The sequence below is a fragment of the Adiantum capillus-veneris genome, chromosome 11 (genome assembly GCF_014529385.1).
Source record: "Adiantum capillus-veneris isolate H3 chromosome 11, ASM1452938v2, whole genome shotgun sequence".
NCBI classification, from domain to species: Eukaryota; Viridiplantae; Streptophyta; class Polypodiopsida; order Polypodiales; family Pteridaceae; genus Adiantum; species Adiantum capillus-veneris.
The window spans coordinates 46,172,655-46,189,837 of record NC_140941.1 but is presented as its reverse complement, the minus strand read 5'-3'; the positions used below and the strand labels follow the sequence as shown (position 1 = coordinate 46,189,837).

Genomic DNA, 17,183 nt, shown 5'->3' with positions numbered 1-17,183 from the left:
TCAGTCAATGCGTGGGAATACTGACCGTGAAGGGTTCTAGTACAGTTATGCTGCCGAAATCGGGTTGGAACAGTGGAAATTCAGCCGAGTTTGTGCGGGGCAGCTTGTAGGAACCACAGCGTTTATTCCCTCTTTTGAACAATAAAGAAATACCGAAAGGGGCGCCTAAGTTAGGGGCCAATCTGGTGTCTGTCTACTCATACAGGTGCAATCTAGCAGCCTGTATCCCTCTCCCCTTTGTTGTGTCTTGAAAATACAAGTAAAATAGACGACTAATAATGGGTGAAAGCTAAATCAAGGTTTAAAGTAAAGTCTACCGCCCTTTTTGGATCATACAGGCCGGTTTCACTTCAAAACGCTGATTTGTTTGGCTTCAAACACTGATCTGCTGGGCTTCACAAACGCTGAGGTGCTGCCTTGAAAAACGTTGGTCAAAGGGGCTGATGAAACGCTGGCTTTTACCTGTTGGAAAAACGCCAGGCCTTCAAGGCTCTTGCTTGCTTGAGAGAGAGAGAGAGAGAGAGAGAGAGAGAGAGATGCCTGCTGCAAGTCACTTGCCTATGCACTTCTTCCTCTTCTACGAGACTTCACTAGCGCTAGGTTTTCTTTTATATTGCCTTGGCTCATTTGCCCTACCCAGTTCCCAACAAAAGTCACTTAAAAATAATAAGTGAAAAATGGCTAAATAGGGAAAATAGGTTTTGTGCACTGGAAAATGCTCCTGATGGATCCTGGTGGTAATGTTGATGATCATGCTGTGTGCAACCAGAGGATATGCATCTACTCCAAGTGCCTGGGCATGCACGGTCTGCGAACAGACTCACAAAAGTGCCAAAAGACTTCCTAAGCTATGCTAACTGAACCCTTGTCCTGAAGTAGCTTGTCCACATGCACATAGGATTAGATGTGCACGTGACATCCCCTCCTTTTTAAAGTGAGGTATCGGTACCGAGCTACATGGCTTCCTTGTATTCTGCCAAGAACTCTTGGTAATCTTTGAAAAACTCTTCATCAACCCACACTGCTTCGTGGGTTCTGCGATCTTTGAGCTTCAAAAAGTATTGTCTCACTTGCTTCTTTGAACCATGTCGAAACCGATGCAACAACACTTGCTCCTGCTCCATGACTTCTGCTTCATTGATGATCTACGGTTCTTCTTCTTCCGAAATGTCCTTTGGAGGTGTTACCTGAAACACTTTCAACCAAGAAACATGGAAAACGTTGTGCATTGATCATGAGTTAGGCAATTGCAACTTCATTGAAACCTCATTTATCTTTTTAATGATAGGAAATGGACCATACATTCGAAAAGACAACTTGGGACACTTCTTTCCAACTTGCTTAAGACGTTGCTTCATGATTTTTAAATCACCCAATCCCCTTCCTTGATCGAAACATCCTGACGATGCTTATTAGCCTGCCGTGAATAAGATTCTTGAGCCTTGCTTAGCCGAAGCTTCACACTCTCAGAAATCTCATCCAATAGCGTGAACCAATGGGAGATAGAGCTTCCAATGAGACTGTTGATCATGCACATATGACTTTAAAACATCAAAAGCCAACTGATTGTAAATCTCTGTCTGACCATCTGACTGTGGATGAAAATTGACGAAAAATTAAATTTAGTGCTAAAATTTTCTAAGAGTGTGCGCCAAAAATTGGACGTGAACTTAACATCCCTATCTGAAACAATCGATTTTGGTAAACCATAGAGGGGGTACCAATGCTTTATGAACAATCGTGCCACATCTTGTGCAGTGACTGTGGCCTTACAAGGAATCAACATGCAAAACTTGTTGAAACGATCAACAATTATCAAACATTGAGTGTTCTTTGAATACAAACTAGGTGGAAGGTTAGTCACAAAATCCATGGAAATATCTTGAAAAGGTCCATCGGAAATAGGCAATGGAAGCAAGAGGCCTTGCTGCTTATCTCGAGGCGCTTTTACCCTTTGACATATAGTGCACCGTGTGACATAACGAAACACATCCTCTCGCATTTTAGGCCAATAAAAGAATCTTTCTATTTTATCCAAAGTGGTGTTCATTCCCCTGTGCCCACCCGTGAGAGAATCATGTGCATCATGCAATATGGTTGGCCTGAGAGAGGGCAACACACATAGACGTTGAAGAAAATACAACAACCCATCACGAATGAGATAGTTGTTAGGCCCTTGTGTCGAAAGACACACCCTAAATAGAAACTGTGGATCCTGACTCAAGAGCCAAAATCTGTCCTTTGCGACTCAAGGCATCTGCAACAGGGTTAGCTTTTTCAGGCACATTCAATCAAACCTCCAAATTGCTCAAAAAATTGTGACCACCGTGCTTAGCGATCACTCCGATGTGCACTAGGCATAGACTAGAACCACTTGAGGGCTTGGTGATCTGTGCGAACTGTAAACTCTCTGCCATAAAGAAAATGCTTCCAATGCTTAAGAGAGTGAATGACAGACAAAAGTTCTTTATCATAAACTGAATAGTTCTTTTCTCCACTATTGAGCTTCCGACTAAGGAAAGCTACAGGACGACCGTGCTGCTGAAGCAAGCGCCTATGGCAACATTGCTCGCATCCGTCCATACCTCAAAGGGGTCATCCCAAGAGGCAAGTATAAGACGCGGTGCTTCTGTCACCGCAACCTTGAGAGCTGCGAAAGCCTCAATGGCTTCTTCGGGCAAGTCTACGCGCTGACGGCGAGTCTTTATCCCTTTCAAAATATCAGTCATAGGTGTGGCAATGCATGCAAAATTCTCTATGTGTACGAACTATATGCTTAACATAACCCAAGAAAAGAATGCACGTCATATACAGTTTTGGGCAAATCCCAATTATGTACCTGTTCCACCCTTGCAGGGTCTAGCTTGATGCCTTCTGTAGAAATGATATAACCAGATAAGTAACTTCAGTGAGAAAAAACTTAGATTTCTTAGTTGCAATGTACAATTGGCAGTCTGACACTCATCCAAACGGGTTAGTACCCTTTTGACATCCTTTTCAAGTTGTTCCCACGATGCAAAAAAATGAGAATATCATCAAGAAAGATGAACACACATACACCGACCATATCGCCGAAACGGCCTACCATGAGACAATTAAATGTACCCAGGGCACCTATCAATCCAAAAGGCATAACAACATACTCCCATTGTCCTCGCTCTGTGTGAAAAGCAGTTTTGAAGATGTCGCCTTTGAATACCTGTACCTGATGGTATCCACTCTTGAGATCGACCTTACTGAAAACCTTTGCCCCATTGAGCCTATCATGGATATACTCAATGTGAGGCATCGGAAACTTGGTCTTGACTGTCATCTTGTTCAATGCCCTGTAATCAACACACAAACAAAACGGATCATCTTTCTTGCGGACAAACAAAATAGGAGCAGAAAAAGGACTTACACTCAGACGTATGAATCATCGAGCCACCAACTCCGTGAGTTGCCGCTCGAACTCTTCCTCCTGTGTCTTGTTCAAACGGTAGGGAGCCTTACTGATAGGCTGTGCCCCCTCCATAAGCTCGATGCAATGGTCCTCCGGCCGCTCGGGTGAGAGACGGGGTGGAAGATCATCTTGCAAAAAGAGATGCTTAAACTTGGTAAACAAAGTTGAATACCTGTCTAGAGCCTGTATGCTCTGGGAAACTGGAGCAACATAGATGAATGCCGCTTGTGCTCCTCGTCGAAATTCACGCTTTACCTGCACATGAGAAATGAGAGGCAAAGAATGCAGACCCTCCTCATCACAAATGATCATGGGAGAGTCGCTTTTGGCATTTAATGTGAGAGTGTTGGCCTCCCAATCAATGAGAGGGTTATGCTCCCGAAACCATCTAATGCCCAAAAGCATATCACATCCTGAAAGAGGAGACACGAGAAATTTCCTACGGAAAGTAGCTCATTGAACTGTAAACAACACATCAAGGCACTCTTTCGTGATGAGAGAGTCCATACTGGGAGCGAAGCCAGACACCTCGAGAGGAGATTTCTGACTAACCTCTAGGTGGGCTCTCTCAACAAGAGAGGCACTAATCACATCATGCATATTGCCTGGATCAAACAATATGATAAAACGCTGACCCTTTACATGATCATAACACTTCATGAGAGACTCATCAATGTGTGTGTCAGAGACATGAGAAGATTCAGCTTGGTTCATTAAAGTGCTTGTGGTTGCTGTGGGTGCCTTAGGTTCTTTAGGTGGGGCTGTCTTAGGACAAGCCTTCTTAATGTGACCCTTGACGTGACATTGATAACATCTACCTTCCTTAGCATAAATCACTTGTTCTTCAGTCGTTATGTATCCTCCTATAATTCCTTGTGCGGATTTTTCATCCGGGGTTAGCTTAGGTTTTGCAGGTGCTTTAGCTTTACCCTTAGATTCATTTTGAGAGTTCTTTTCCGAAAGATTAGAGGAAGCTGGGCTAGAAGAGTTACCATTCTTATCGTTCTTACCATTCTGCGGGTTCTGAGAAGTCTGAGAGGTTCCTTGAGAAGTCTTGTTCTCCTTAGGCTTTCCCTTATTGTGCTTCATCTCTTGTGCGAGATCAATCGCTACCGCCTTGTTGAGATCGATTTGATCAAGTACCTCCACAACAAACTTGATATACTCGTCCAATCCTTAAAGGAATGCCTCTTTGCGCTCCGCATCTGATTTGTGTAATTGAGTGCCGAGCTGCAAAACACGATTAGAGAAAGACATAATTGGCATACCATTTTACTTGAGACTGCGCCAATCGTCCTTCAATCGTGCGAGAAACTGGGGTGGCATAAACCGCGCCTTTAGCTTGTCTTGGAAGTCGGCCCAATTGAAAGAAAGGGGCACGCCGTCCTCGGCTTCCTCTAGGTGCACGGTCAAGTGTGCCTCTTGCCATGCGTGGTACCAATTAATGGCATCACCGGCAAGGTACATAAATGCCGTCAAAACCTTGCTATTTCCTGTCTTCTTAGTTGTCGCAAAATAAGCATTAAATTGATGGAATCAAGAATGAATAATAGTAGCATCCATCTTATCATCATACTTACTGAAAGTAAACTTCTCTGTGACGGGGTTGTTGGAGTCAAAATCTCGGCTTGCGCCATTGGATGAACTACCAACATCTTTGGCCGGCTCGGACTTCGAGGCAAGAACATGGCGGACCAACTCTTGCATGCGGAATTTTCTCTGAGCCTCACGCTCTACCTGTCTTTCTTCGGCCGCCAAGCGCGCTTGCTCACGCTCACGCTCCATGGCTTCCTGTCGTTCTGCTTTTCTTTCTTGTAGTGCCATCGCAACGCGATTCGCTTCTTATTGTTGTGTCATCATGTCCATCATCGACTTGACCAAAGCCTCCATAGGATTTGGTGCAAACCGTGGTGTAGATGGGAAAGGGGAAGGGTCAGAAAAACCTCCTGGTGGGGAAAATTCTTCTTCGCCACTTCCATGCTCATCACCTCCATGCGAAGTATCCATTCTGCTTCGGGTAATGACCATACACTGAAGTCTTGGGTTCTTAAGTTCACGAGGAACTTGGGTTCTTGGGTTCTGGAGGTTCTTGAGTTCTTGAGGTTATTGAAGTTCTTAAGGTTCTTCTTTCACTTCCAATCTGTGTTAGAGAAGGATCTTCTTTTCACCCGAGTTCTGCTCTTTTTCGCGGGCGCATCCCTTAGCGGCCTTGCGCTCACACCAAGGTTGCTTTTTCCCACCTCACGTCAATTGGCCAGCTGCTAAGTGCACGGTCCGCTCTCAATGAGTGAAAAGAGGTACAAGGGGAGGTTGGACAAGCCCTTCTTTCTTGGGTTTCCTGTCACTCTTCAAAACACGATTAGGAATCGACACGCCCAAGAGGACTTGGGTTACGTGTGACCGCAATAAGCAAAAAAAATTATGTGGTTCTTGTGGTTCTTTCCTTGAGTGATACAGAACACTGCCAAAGCTCTGATACCAATGTAAGGTGCAGCGGAAGTGAATGTTGAACTTTGCTCAAGATGAGTGCTCTGAATTGTGCTCAAGGTTCCTTTTTACTTACGGAAGGGAGAGCCTTCCGTTCCTTTAATGAGATAGTGTAAGTGATCACAAACAAAGTGGATAAACACTGTGAATGAAGGTGCTGAGACTGAGAGATAGAGAGAGAAGAATACGACACCAGACAAGTTGTCAAACCCTCCTCCAAGAGCCCCTCTCTCGATGGCGAGAGAGGTCTACGCTATTGATTGCACAAATCTGGTACAAGATACTGATGCAAGTCGTGGGACTATGATGCAATGTGTGTCTAGGTTGGAGACGACGATGACGACGAGAGCGGCGACGACGACGGTTGAAAATGCTATCTTCTGGCTGATCCTCTATCTGCTGTGAACGCTGAAGTTGCCGCTGATTATACTGCTGAAAAGCGCTGAATTTGCTGCTGCAAAAACACCGAGTTCTGCTGCTGCAAAACGCTGCCCTTGCTGGTTCAAAAACGCTGCCTATGCTGGTTCAAAACGCTGGATATGCTGGTTCAAAACGCTGGATATGCTGGTTCAAAAACGCTGATTTGAGAGGCTTCAAAACGCTGATTTGCTGGGCTTCAAACGCTGATCTGCTGGGCTTCACAAACGCTGAAGTTCTGCCTTGAAAAACGCTGGTCAAAGGGGCTGCTGAAACGCTGGCTTTAACCCGTTGGAAAAACGCCAGGCCTTCAAGGTTCTTGCGAGCGAGAGAGAGAGAGAGAGAGAGAGAGAGAGAGAGAGAGAGAGAGAGAGAGAGAGAGAGAGATGCCTGCTGCAAGTCACTTGCCTATGAACTTCTTCCTCTTCTGCCAGACTTCACTAGCACTAGGTTTTCTTTTATATTGCCTTGGGTCATTTGCCCTATCCAGTTCCCAACAAAAGTCACTTAAAAATAATAAGTGAAAAATGGCCAAAATAGGGAGAATAGGTTCTGTGCATTGGAAAATGCTCCTCATGGATTCTGGTGGTAATGTTGATGATCATGCTGTGTACAACCAGAGGATATGCATCTACTCTAAGTGCGTGGGCATGCACAGTCTGCGAACAGACTCACAAAAGTGCCAGAACACTTCCTAAGCTATGCTAACTGAACCCTTGTCCTAAAGTAGCTTGTCCACATGCACATAGGGTTAGATGTGCATGTGACAGAAGAGATCCACTTTCTTGGCGCAAAGGTTGAAGCTATTAAGACATGGCCAGACTTGAAGACTGTGCACGATGTCCGAAGCTTCTTGGGATTGTGCTCATACGATAGAAGATTTATCAAGAATTTTGCAGAGATAGCTTCACCTTTTCACGCTTTTCAAAAGAAAGAGGTCACATTCAAATGGACCCAAAAAGAAATTTCAGCTTTCAATGTCTTAAAGGAAAAGTTGACTTCAGATCCCGTGATTGTTTTACCAGATCTTAGGAAGTCTTTTGTGGTCCAGTGTGACGCGTGTGGCAATAGAATCATAGCAGTGCTAATGCAAGATGGTCGGGTAGTAGCTTAGGAGAGCAGAATCTTGCAAGGGCCAGAAAAGACTATTCAAATCTATGAGAAAGAGTTATTGGCCGTCATTCATGCGCTCTCTAGCTGGAAGCACTACCTGTTAGGTGGTGATTTTGTTGTTTAGGCAGATCATCAGACCTTGCGATACTTCTTGACAGAGTCAAAGCTATCCGAAAAGCATATGCAATGGGCAAACATTCTTTCTATGTTCCACTTTCAGATTATGCATGTGGAAAGCAAGAAGAATGTTGTGGCTGATGCGTTATCAAGGAAGCCACAAATTTCAACTGTGTCAATTCCTTATCATCATGAGTTGGATGACATGAAGGAACAATATGCTATTGATGAAAATTTTACAAGGATTTTTGAACAGTTGCAAGAGGGGCAACATCATGAGCACTACCTCCTCAGAGACGGTTTTATGATGATGCATGGCAGACCTTGTGTTACTAGGCCGTTGCGACCTAAGGTCATGGTAGAAAGTCATGTCCCACCGTATGCAGGGCATTGTGGTATTGATGCGACAGTTAAAGCGGTAGAGACATTCTTTTATTGGCCTACCTTGAGGAGAGATGTGGATGCCTTTGTGCGAGCATGCGTGATTTGCCAAAAGGTCAAGTTTGACAGGCAAAAGGCACCAGGGTTGTTTCAGCCACTGCCGATTCCGGATAAGCCATGGGAAAGCATTGCTATGGACTTTATCTTTGATCTTCCCAAAACGCCAATAGGGAATGATGGTATATGGACCATTATTTGCAAGTTCAGCAAACATGCCCATTTATCCCTGTCAGGAAGAAGATAAAATGTGCTCAGATGGCACGGTTATTTATGTACAATGTGTTCAAGTACCATGGTATGCCACAATCGATTGTCAGTGATCGTGATCCTCGCATGACAATTTTATTTTGGAGAGGATTTTTTGAGAACACGGGCACTACGCTCAAGTTCTCGTCTTCAACTGATGGACAGTCAGAAGAGGCTAATTCTATTGTCTTGGATCTGCTAAAATGCTATCTGTCAGATAATAAGGGCAAGTGGGAACAGTATTTGCCTATGCTTGAGTATGCGTACAACAATACAGTGCATTCGTCAACCGTAAGGGCACCTTTTGAGATTGTTGAAGGTGGTAAAAAGGTTCCTCCCCGATGCGGAGGTCTCACCGAGCTCTGCCAAGAAATTTCAACCAAGATTGGATTCTTCCAAATCTTCGACCTCGTTGATGGGAGGCAGGTACTTGTGGACAGGAAGGGGGGTCTCTGGCTCGTCAACCATGGTGTACATAGGAGGTGGCTGCCAGCGCTTGAAGAGGAAGAGCCAACGTAAAAGTGGGCTGGGAGATTGCGTAGAGTTGTTGAACGCTACTGTTGGCCATTTTTTTCCTTTTTTAATGTACCTTGTTTCTCTTCATGGGTGAGTTCACATTGGGGTTAAATTTTGGGATAGGCCAGCCAAGTTTGGCCGGTCAATGGGGGCTTAAAAAACTTGGGATATTTTTTGTATAGTGTTAATAAAGTGTGTGACCGGTCTTATGCGTAAAACAGCCAGTGAATAACAATTGTCAGCGCAAAGCAATTTCAGCGCCAAAAAAGACCAACAAAAGTGTATCTTAACAGCCAGCAAAGAGTTTATTGGTTTGACAAAGGGGCAGCCCAGCGTTTCAGCACTCCAGTGCTTGGAGAGAAATTGCTCAAAGGGCATGTCTCCTGGGAAGGGGTGCAAACATTGGAGCAGAGCTGACGCTTCACAAGAGGATGCTCCTCACAAGGAGGGGGCACAACCCATCACTTGCGAAGGGTTATGTGAAGAGGTACGGGAAGGGTTATCCATAGAATGTGTGAAGAAATTCACCGGGTACGTCACACACACACTTGTCTCTCTTATCTATTACCGATGTAATTGGAACAGAAAAATTCACGTTACCTCATACTCGTTTGTGTGTGTATACCACCTTTCTTCTGCTTCCATGCAACTCCGGGAGAGGGAAGAGAGGGTAGCGGCGAGGGTGAGTCGCCCACAATCTTCGGGTCCTGTCAAAAAAATTTCTCTGATACCACTGTGAAGAATTGTGCTTTTCTGATCAGAACTAGAAAGACACTCTGACAAGAGACTTAAGAGACTGTGTTTGATTGATTGATTGAAATTGAGTACAATGGGCTCCTTTTATAGGAGATGAAGGGTTACAAATGAAAAGACACGTCTCATGGCGAATAGACATGACTGTAAGCGTAGAGACACATCCTTTGGACGAAGAGCTGCAAGCATTGGGCGAAGAGTCACGACTGTAAATAACCAGTTGTCGAGGGAGTGTGGCTTTTGGCGAAGAGGCATGTTTCTTGAGCGAAGGGTCGTGACCATCCAAGCGTAGGGGTCCTCCTTGGCATGGCACTTCGCATATCTGCATCCATGAGTGTGTATGATGTAAATTAGTCACAATGGTGACAACATGTGACAAAGGATCAGAGTAACTTCCTCAGTCTGCACTGCACCAGATTCAACCTTTTGATTCATCGGTAACTCTTGTACTAGTCGGTATAGACCAAAAGCTTCAAGGTAAAGCTCTAAAATCTGAGGAGTATTTGCTAGGTCCTCCTCCTCCATCCATTTGCATCCAAAGCCGGGTACTTCCCGAACTTGACTAAATACCGACATGTCAGCTTTCCTTTCATTTTCCTTTCCTTGTGAGCTAGGACCTCTTCTGGAATGAGAATCTCCTCTGCCTCTTCCACTTCGGCCTGCTCCATGGCTCCCTGTCCACTGGCACTTCACCTTTGAAAGGTCTCAATAGACTCACATGAAATGCAGGTAGGTGAATCTAAAAGAAAATATACGTGTGGAACCTGGAGCCAAATCTGGGAGAATCGAGAAGAAAAGCTCCCCAATTTGAAGAATGCCATGGCTAATCGTAACTGATTCCTAGTCCAAGGAGGACCACTATCCACCTGTAAGAAACTACATGCTAGTCTAAGGGTAAGAGAAGTACGTGTGTCTTGAATGGTACAGTCTCCGGGGATCAATCTGGAAAACAAAGCACATGAACTACTACTCGGATGCACTGGGAAGAGCAACTGTGACACCAAAAGACGAAGCAACCACCGAAGTGTCTTAAGAAAACATATGCCAAGATATTAACTGCATTGTGGGCTAAAGCACACCATCCACAAGAAATAAGCAAGGAAACCAAGGACTCGGAAGACATCGTGCATGGCACTCTGCTGAATGGAGTACGAGAAGTCGATTGAAGATATTAGCTTGGGAGCCCCCTCTGAAAGAGAAGTATCCTCAAAAGTACACCTGAGGTAACAAGTGACTCAACCCCACGTCAGACTTAACAGTCTCTGAAAGCTCCAGAGCTAAAGCCGAGAGCTCCCTCAAGATAGGAAGCCCCCTTCCCGCTCAAAGCTGGGAAAAGAGAATAAGTACCACTAGAAAGAAATCTGAGACAACCTGGAGTGAATCTGCTTCCTCTGTAACTAAAAACCTGAATCTCATAGAACTCGAGACTTAAAGAGTCTCATACCATCGAACTGCAAAGAATCGGAAGACCGGAAAGGTCGTCACGTGAGGATCATGTTTGCCAATGAATTCATTGGGGTCCAACAGGACCTAGCTACTCAAGCAAACTCCCTAAGATTAAACCAAATGTTCGCCATTCCTCCACATCTGCCAAGATCAAACGTGTAGGTACTCCAAAACAATATATCAAACTCTAGACAGACTCTGAAGAGCACATATACTGCCACTGTTGTAACTGGCATTCTTAAAATCTTCACCAAAATTGTCCTTTCTATTGGTGTTGAAAACCACCAATAATATACAACATAACACCAGTACTCAAGGTAAGAGCAAATGAACCGCCTAGGGGAACTACAACATGCCCATGTAGATCAAGTGGGCTGCCCCAAGGTTGGAGCTCTCCAAAGGGATGTACAGGAGAAGCATCCAAATGTTGCTGACTATGGAAGTAGGAACTAGATGTCCCCACCAACTGCTGACACTACTTGCAAACATGTCATCCAAAGGATCACGACAAATCTGCCGTCGATCGTTAAGAATACCGCCCCAAAAGGATTGCAAACCTGTCCCATAACTCGTACTGACAAGTTCATTAAAGGGCAAAAGAATGACCAAATCTGTAGGCCAGACTACCATCGGTGAAGAGAGAACATGGAGATAGGAGATCCACTCTCCATAAGTGCTTCTGGAGATAGAAAAATCCCCCTTTGCCTGTCAAAGCCAACTCCAACACATGCACCGGAACATGCACCTAGTCTGATGCATACCGAATGAACAAGAGACTACTGAAGCCAGAACTGAAACTTCCATCCGCGGATGGAAAAGAAAAAACAAAGAACATCCACTTCTTCAAGGAGGAAAAAGACCCCCTCTATAATCCATAATCCACAATCTAGTACTAAAATGAAACTGAATCATCAACGTGCTACCCATCAGACATGCATTTGCAAAAGGCATTGCAAATCTGCCAATCCGTCTCCTCCAAGAAAGTACAGCCATAGAAACGTGCTCCATAAGTGTTGAAGAAGATCCTACTGTTGTCCAAACACTTCCCTTTGAAGAAGCAGCTGCAAATAAAACGGTTCCCTCCCTGGATCCAAAAGCAGCATGCATGCTCCCCTTGCGAGAAGGCATGGCAACAAAGCTCCATCTGAGAAAACAGGAACAATCCAGCAATGCTACACATCCTGAAACCTCCAACAAATTCTCCTTGGTCAAGAGAGGTCGGGTAATCAAGGGTAAAACACGGGGAAGGTGTAGACGAGGGGCCATAGCCTCCACATACTTAAATCAGCCCCAAACTGGAGAAAAACCAGGAAAAAACAGCAAGCTTCTTCTCCTTCAATCAAGTCCAAAACAGCGCTGGATCATCCAATACCGAGCAACCAAGGTGGTCGTGTCACCTAGGGCTCTGATACCATGGCAGAAGCAGAAGATGCAATGAAGACAAGAACTGGCCTCATGCTGATAACAAGCTGCTCATTCAAACTACTATTAATCCTATGTTTAAGACTTAACTATCATGATTAAGGACAACTTGAACCGAACAATGGTTGAATTGATTTGATTGATTGAACTACATACATAGCCTGCGTTATATAGGAGATGAAAAGGCGACCTACCAAATAAATATATGAATCCAGTTGCCTCATGTGAGCCTTAGGTGAAGGAAATTTTGTCTGAAATCAAGGGTTGTCCTCTCTAGATTGCCTGATGGAGATGTCTTTACAGCCATGACGTATGCAAGCAATTTAGTCCAGAAGAGGGGTTAAAGTGCACTGCATAAGCATGAACCATTATATGTAATAATTCTGCTGCAGTTGAAAGTTTTGTTCTTTAAGTAGTCCTCTTAAAGTGATGTTTACCAAGTATTTAATCTTTATGAACTGTACGGCAGCTGGCTATACCGTATCAAGCCATCAGTGACTCATGAGCCTTTCACTCCACGGTTTCCCAAGCATGAGTTTCTAGTCGCAGATTTCACATCATCTGAAAGGACTGCTGTGACACCAACTCAGCTTAGATGGATGCCAAAGAAGATTCCTGAAAGTCCCACAGATTTTTTGGAGGGGTTGTTTACGATTTGTGGAGCAGGCAGTCCCTTTTTACGACATGGATATGCAATACATCTGTAAGTTATATGACTTTTCCCTAATGGAGCTCTTCCTTTTCTGGATCTTGAGAAAAGTTTTTTTTTTTTTTGTGTGTGTGTGTTTGGGGGGGGGTAGGGGTTTGGTTTGTTAATAAATTAGTGTCTTCACATTTTCGGGTATGGTGTGCACAATGTCTCTCAACATTCATGTGGCTGGATTACTGTTACGTATATCTATTTTCCTTGTATGCTCATTATGACAGATATGCAGCCAACCAATCCATGAAGAATTATGCCTTAGCCAATGCAGATGGGAACTTCCTCATTGTTCCTCAAGAAGGACGTAGGTTACTTGTGTTAATTTTTTAAGATGTAGCTTTACAACAGTCGTGAATTCCACCAGATAGACAGGTTTGGTAACTAATGGAAAATTGTGGTTATGACAGGTTTACTGATCAAGACAGAGTTTGGTAAATTATTGGTATCCCCGGGTGAGATCGTCGTGCTTCAGCAAGGATTTCGTTTTTCTGTAAGCCTGCCTGATGGACCTTCCCGAGGCTATGTTGCTGAAGTATATGATGGCCATTTTCGACTCCCTGAGCTAGGACCAATCGGTAATTCTTGATAGACTTTGTACTAGAAATAAAAACCATTCTGTTCCAAACCCCTTGACTACTATCCAGTTCAATGCAACCCAAGACTCAAAGCTTCTTTCCTCACAAATGCAAACCATGAAAACGATCTTTGTGCAATTTTTGTTAGGGACACAAAACTTTCTCTCATCTTTAATTCTTGGGCAGGTGCAAATGGTCTTGCCGCACCGCGAGATTTTATGGTGCCTACTGCATGGCTTGACGGTGTGCAACACACGGAATTTGTTATTGTGCAAAAGTTTGGAGGAGAGCTGTTCGAAGCGAAACAAAACTTTTCTCCTTTTAATGTTGTGGCCTGGGATGGGAATTATGCTCCATACAAGGTAAATTTATATGGTTGTTTCAAAATTAATAATACATACCTTTGCGGATAAATAAACAACATGTTTTTTTCTTTTGTTACTGTAGTACGATTTGAAGAAGTTCTGCCCCTTCAACACAGTGCTGTTTGATCACGCAGATCCGTCCATTAATACCGGTCAGTATTTCTAAGTAATGTGCGAAATGTACAAGTCAATCCCATTTACTGAAACTCATCTCTTGAAAATTCATGTCTTTTTCTTCCAATATTCTTTTCTGAATGCGAAAACCTGCAGTTTTGACGGTGCCCTCGGAGAAGCCCGGTGTGGCCATCCTTGATTTGGTGGTTTTCCCCCCGCGATGGCTCACAGCAGAGCACACTTTTCGTCCTCCATACTTCCATCGAAACTGTATGAGCGAGTTTATGGGACTTATTTATGGTTCCTATGAGGTGATATCATGATTCCTGGTAGTCTTGTTCAGATTTTCTTTGTTGACAGTTCAAAATCAGAGCTTTTTATTTGTGCAGGGTAAAGCTGAAGGATTCTTACCTGGGGGTTGTAGTCTGCATAATTGCATGACACCCCATGGTGTTGATACCACCACTTACGAGGTAACAAGCTTTTTTCTGTGTTGAAAATGTTGTTTTTATCTTGTTAAACTGAATGCTACAGAATCATAGAAGCTCATATCGATAGAGAAGTAGGTAATGACTGCTTTTACTGCATAATCTAAGAAATACCTAAGAGCTTTACTTAGACATGATAATCTCTTTGTGGTAAAGTTCTTTTGCATGTGTCTCTTCTCTAGAGGCTCTATTCTCCTAGTGCATCCAATTGCCATATTTGCACACACAGGCATGCTGCAAATATCCTACCCACCTCTGCTCTTTTTTTCTCATGAATGTGTCTGCTTTTTATCAAGGGGGAAAGTCCTCCTTTGGAACGTAATTGGTTCTTCTTTGAAAGCAAAGTTTTTAGGCGCTGCTGATTTACCCAAACATATCCATCTTTTTAACCTGACCCACTTTCAGCAATACTTCATGCCTAAGAATGGCTGAGATCGGAGTTGGAAGTTGGCAAATTCTTGTATGATTTCAACGGGTGTCCATAGTAGTCTAAAGTTTGTGATCGTTCAAGAACCATCACCAGTCTGCTATTTGAATGCACGAGTGATATGTGTGTAAAAAGATTGAAACTTTGAAGCATACTGTAACTTTGACAAGTTACTTTGTAGTTTACACTTTTCTTGATCCTAAAGCTAACCTTAACTTCCTTAGTTCTACTCTTAGTGGCGGGAGAAATGTAAGGTGCAGGGGTTTTGGTGAGGGTTTTGGAGCCTCCTACCTCCTAGCCTAACCCTAACCCCAAGATGAATAAGAAAATGTAAGAAGCACCAAGAACATGCACATGATGATTCTCTTAGGTTTGAATCCTAGCACTAATCCCTAGCAATGCCGCCAAAAGAACATTGTGCCGTCCTTGCAGCATAGGCCCCAAAGACTAAACCCTAACCTAGAGTTAAGTTAGTCTTACCCTAACCTGGAACGTCGCTATGAGCAAGCTAAGTTAGTTTGACGCTATCGTAAACGTCGGAAGTGAACTTATTCAAAGGTTAGTAATGCAAGATTGCCCTAAACTTTTGTCTTGTCTACATTACTCGAGTACAGAGCATGCTTTAAAGTTGTTGGTATTCTTTGTTTTTAAACAGGTAAAATGTATCTCTTATCATACATGGTTAATATTTGGTTTGGCTTGTCAATCTACATAGAGTTGGTGCCTTTTCTTATTGAATGATGAAACATGCTTGAGTATGGCTGCTTGCTGAAGCATTCCTTGTTGATTTTTTTTCCATCTCATGTATTATTACAGACAACGATTTCCAGAGGTTGTGAAACTCCAACTAAAATCTCTGAAGAAACTCTAGCCTTCATGTTTGAGTCGTCTCTCATTCCGAAGGTCACGCGATGGGCGCTCGACAGTCCTCATCTTGATAAAGATTACTACAAGGGATGGATCGGTTTGCGATCACACTTCCATGCGGAGAATGGGCATACAAAAGCTTGAAGCAGGTATAATAATCTTGCTCCCAAACATAGGATGGTTACATGTTTTTGTAGGTAGGTGTGTACACATAGAGCACAATGTCAAATGTTCAAATCAATTGTACAGAGAGAATGCACAGCAAAAAGGGTGGCGGTGGGTGAGAAAGCAGCATGTGCTGTAAGCATAATGGCCTTTCATTGTATATAGTATATGCCAGTTCTATAAAATGTGAGTGCATGTTTGTGTATAAACACCAAACTCATTGTTGTGGAGGTTCAGCGGTTCGAGTCCGTTATGGCTCATTCTTTTGTTTTGTTAAACCTGCACTGTTCTCAGCCCTCTCACTTTCATTTTATCTGACACGCACGTTTTGTCAGACATGCGAAGAGGAAGTCATGTTGTACATAACTCCCCTGGGGGGCTTCGCATCGCCCCTAGGGGTCTCCATTCAGAAGATATTAGTGCCCAGGTTTGCGGGTTGTAAATCCTGTTGCCATTATGACCAATTTCATTGATGTGGAGGTTCATGTGTCGGTTCATTCATGTTGCGATGTTAGATTAGCATATCCCTAAGATTCAAAAGACAATTGCCTAATAGAACAGAGAACTCACAATCGATTCAAAGAATGTAAAAATCATTGTTAATGAATGATTTCCTAGAACTTTGAGGTTTTGCCTAGGGTTTACATATGCTAAGCAGTTTTGGCATGTTAAAACACGCCTTAGAGAACAAGGAGAAATGCATACAAACTTTTGCATAGAGTTTTCGCATGTCAAAGCATGCCATAGAGGAGAGAGGCGTACAAATTTTTAAATGCCTTTTTTTAAAATTTTGAAATAAGTCCCTCCATTAAGGGCCTCATGACTTCCTCATTTACTTTATGTTTTTTCTTTTTTTTGCAAAACTCACAATTGTGAGTGGATAGTATTAAGAACATCAGAAACATACACCAACCTCGAGCTCAGACCGAGCCTTGAGGGTCACAAGTTTTTTGCTTGACAGAGAAACTACAACTACTCCTAGGCTTTACTTATTACAAGATGTCATCATGACATGTATTGTTCTAGACCAGTCCTTTGATGCTTGTTTGCCTCCGATCATGTGGATCGTCACTCTGCTC

At 43.4% G+C, this 17,183-nt stretch overlaps 1 protein-coding gene across 6 annotated transcripts in view; it reads left to right on the top strand.

Moving 5' to 3' along the window:
• The window catches only part of HGO (homogentisate 1,2-dioxygenase), a 57,314-nt gene that overhangs the window by 25,754 nt on the left and 14,377 nt on the right, over positions 1 to 17,183 (top strand). For 3 of the 6 annotated variants that reach the window (XR_015189600.1, XM_086523069.1, XM_086523067.1), the window contains exons 2-9: positions 12,870 to 13,103; positions 13,328 to 13,407; positions 13,511 to 13,678; positions 13,865 to 14,040; positions 14,126 to 14,195; positions 14,314 to 14,468; positions 14,547 to 14,630; positions 15,889 to 16,088. Coding sequence is in view for 5 of the 6 variants with exons in the window: in XM_086523069.1 (XP_086379195.1) it covers positions 12,870 to 13,103; positions 13,328 to 13,407; positions 13,511 to 13,678; positions 13,865 to 14,040; positions 14,126 to 14,195; positions 14,314 to 14,468; positions 14,547 to 14,630; positions 15,889 to 16,083 (1,162 nt within the window). In the remaining variant the exon portion in view is untranslated. Of the gene's footprint in view, positions 1 to 12,869; positions 13,104 to 13,327; positions 13,408 to 13,510; positions 13,679 to 13,864; positions 14,041 to 14,125; positions 14,196 to 14,313; positions 14,469 to 14,546; positions 14,631 to 15,888; positions 16,402 to 16,439; positions 16,582 to 17,183 lie in introns of those variants that run through there. The other 3 variants (XM_086523068.1, XM_086523071.1, XM_086523066.1) reach the window with 3 other exon arrangements.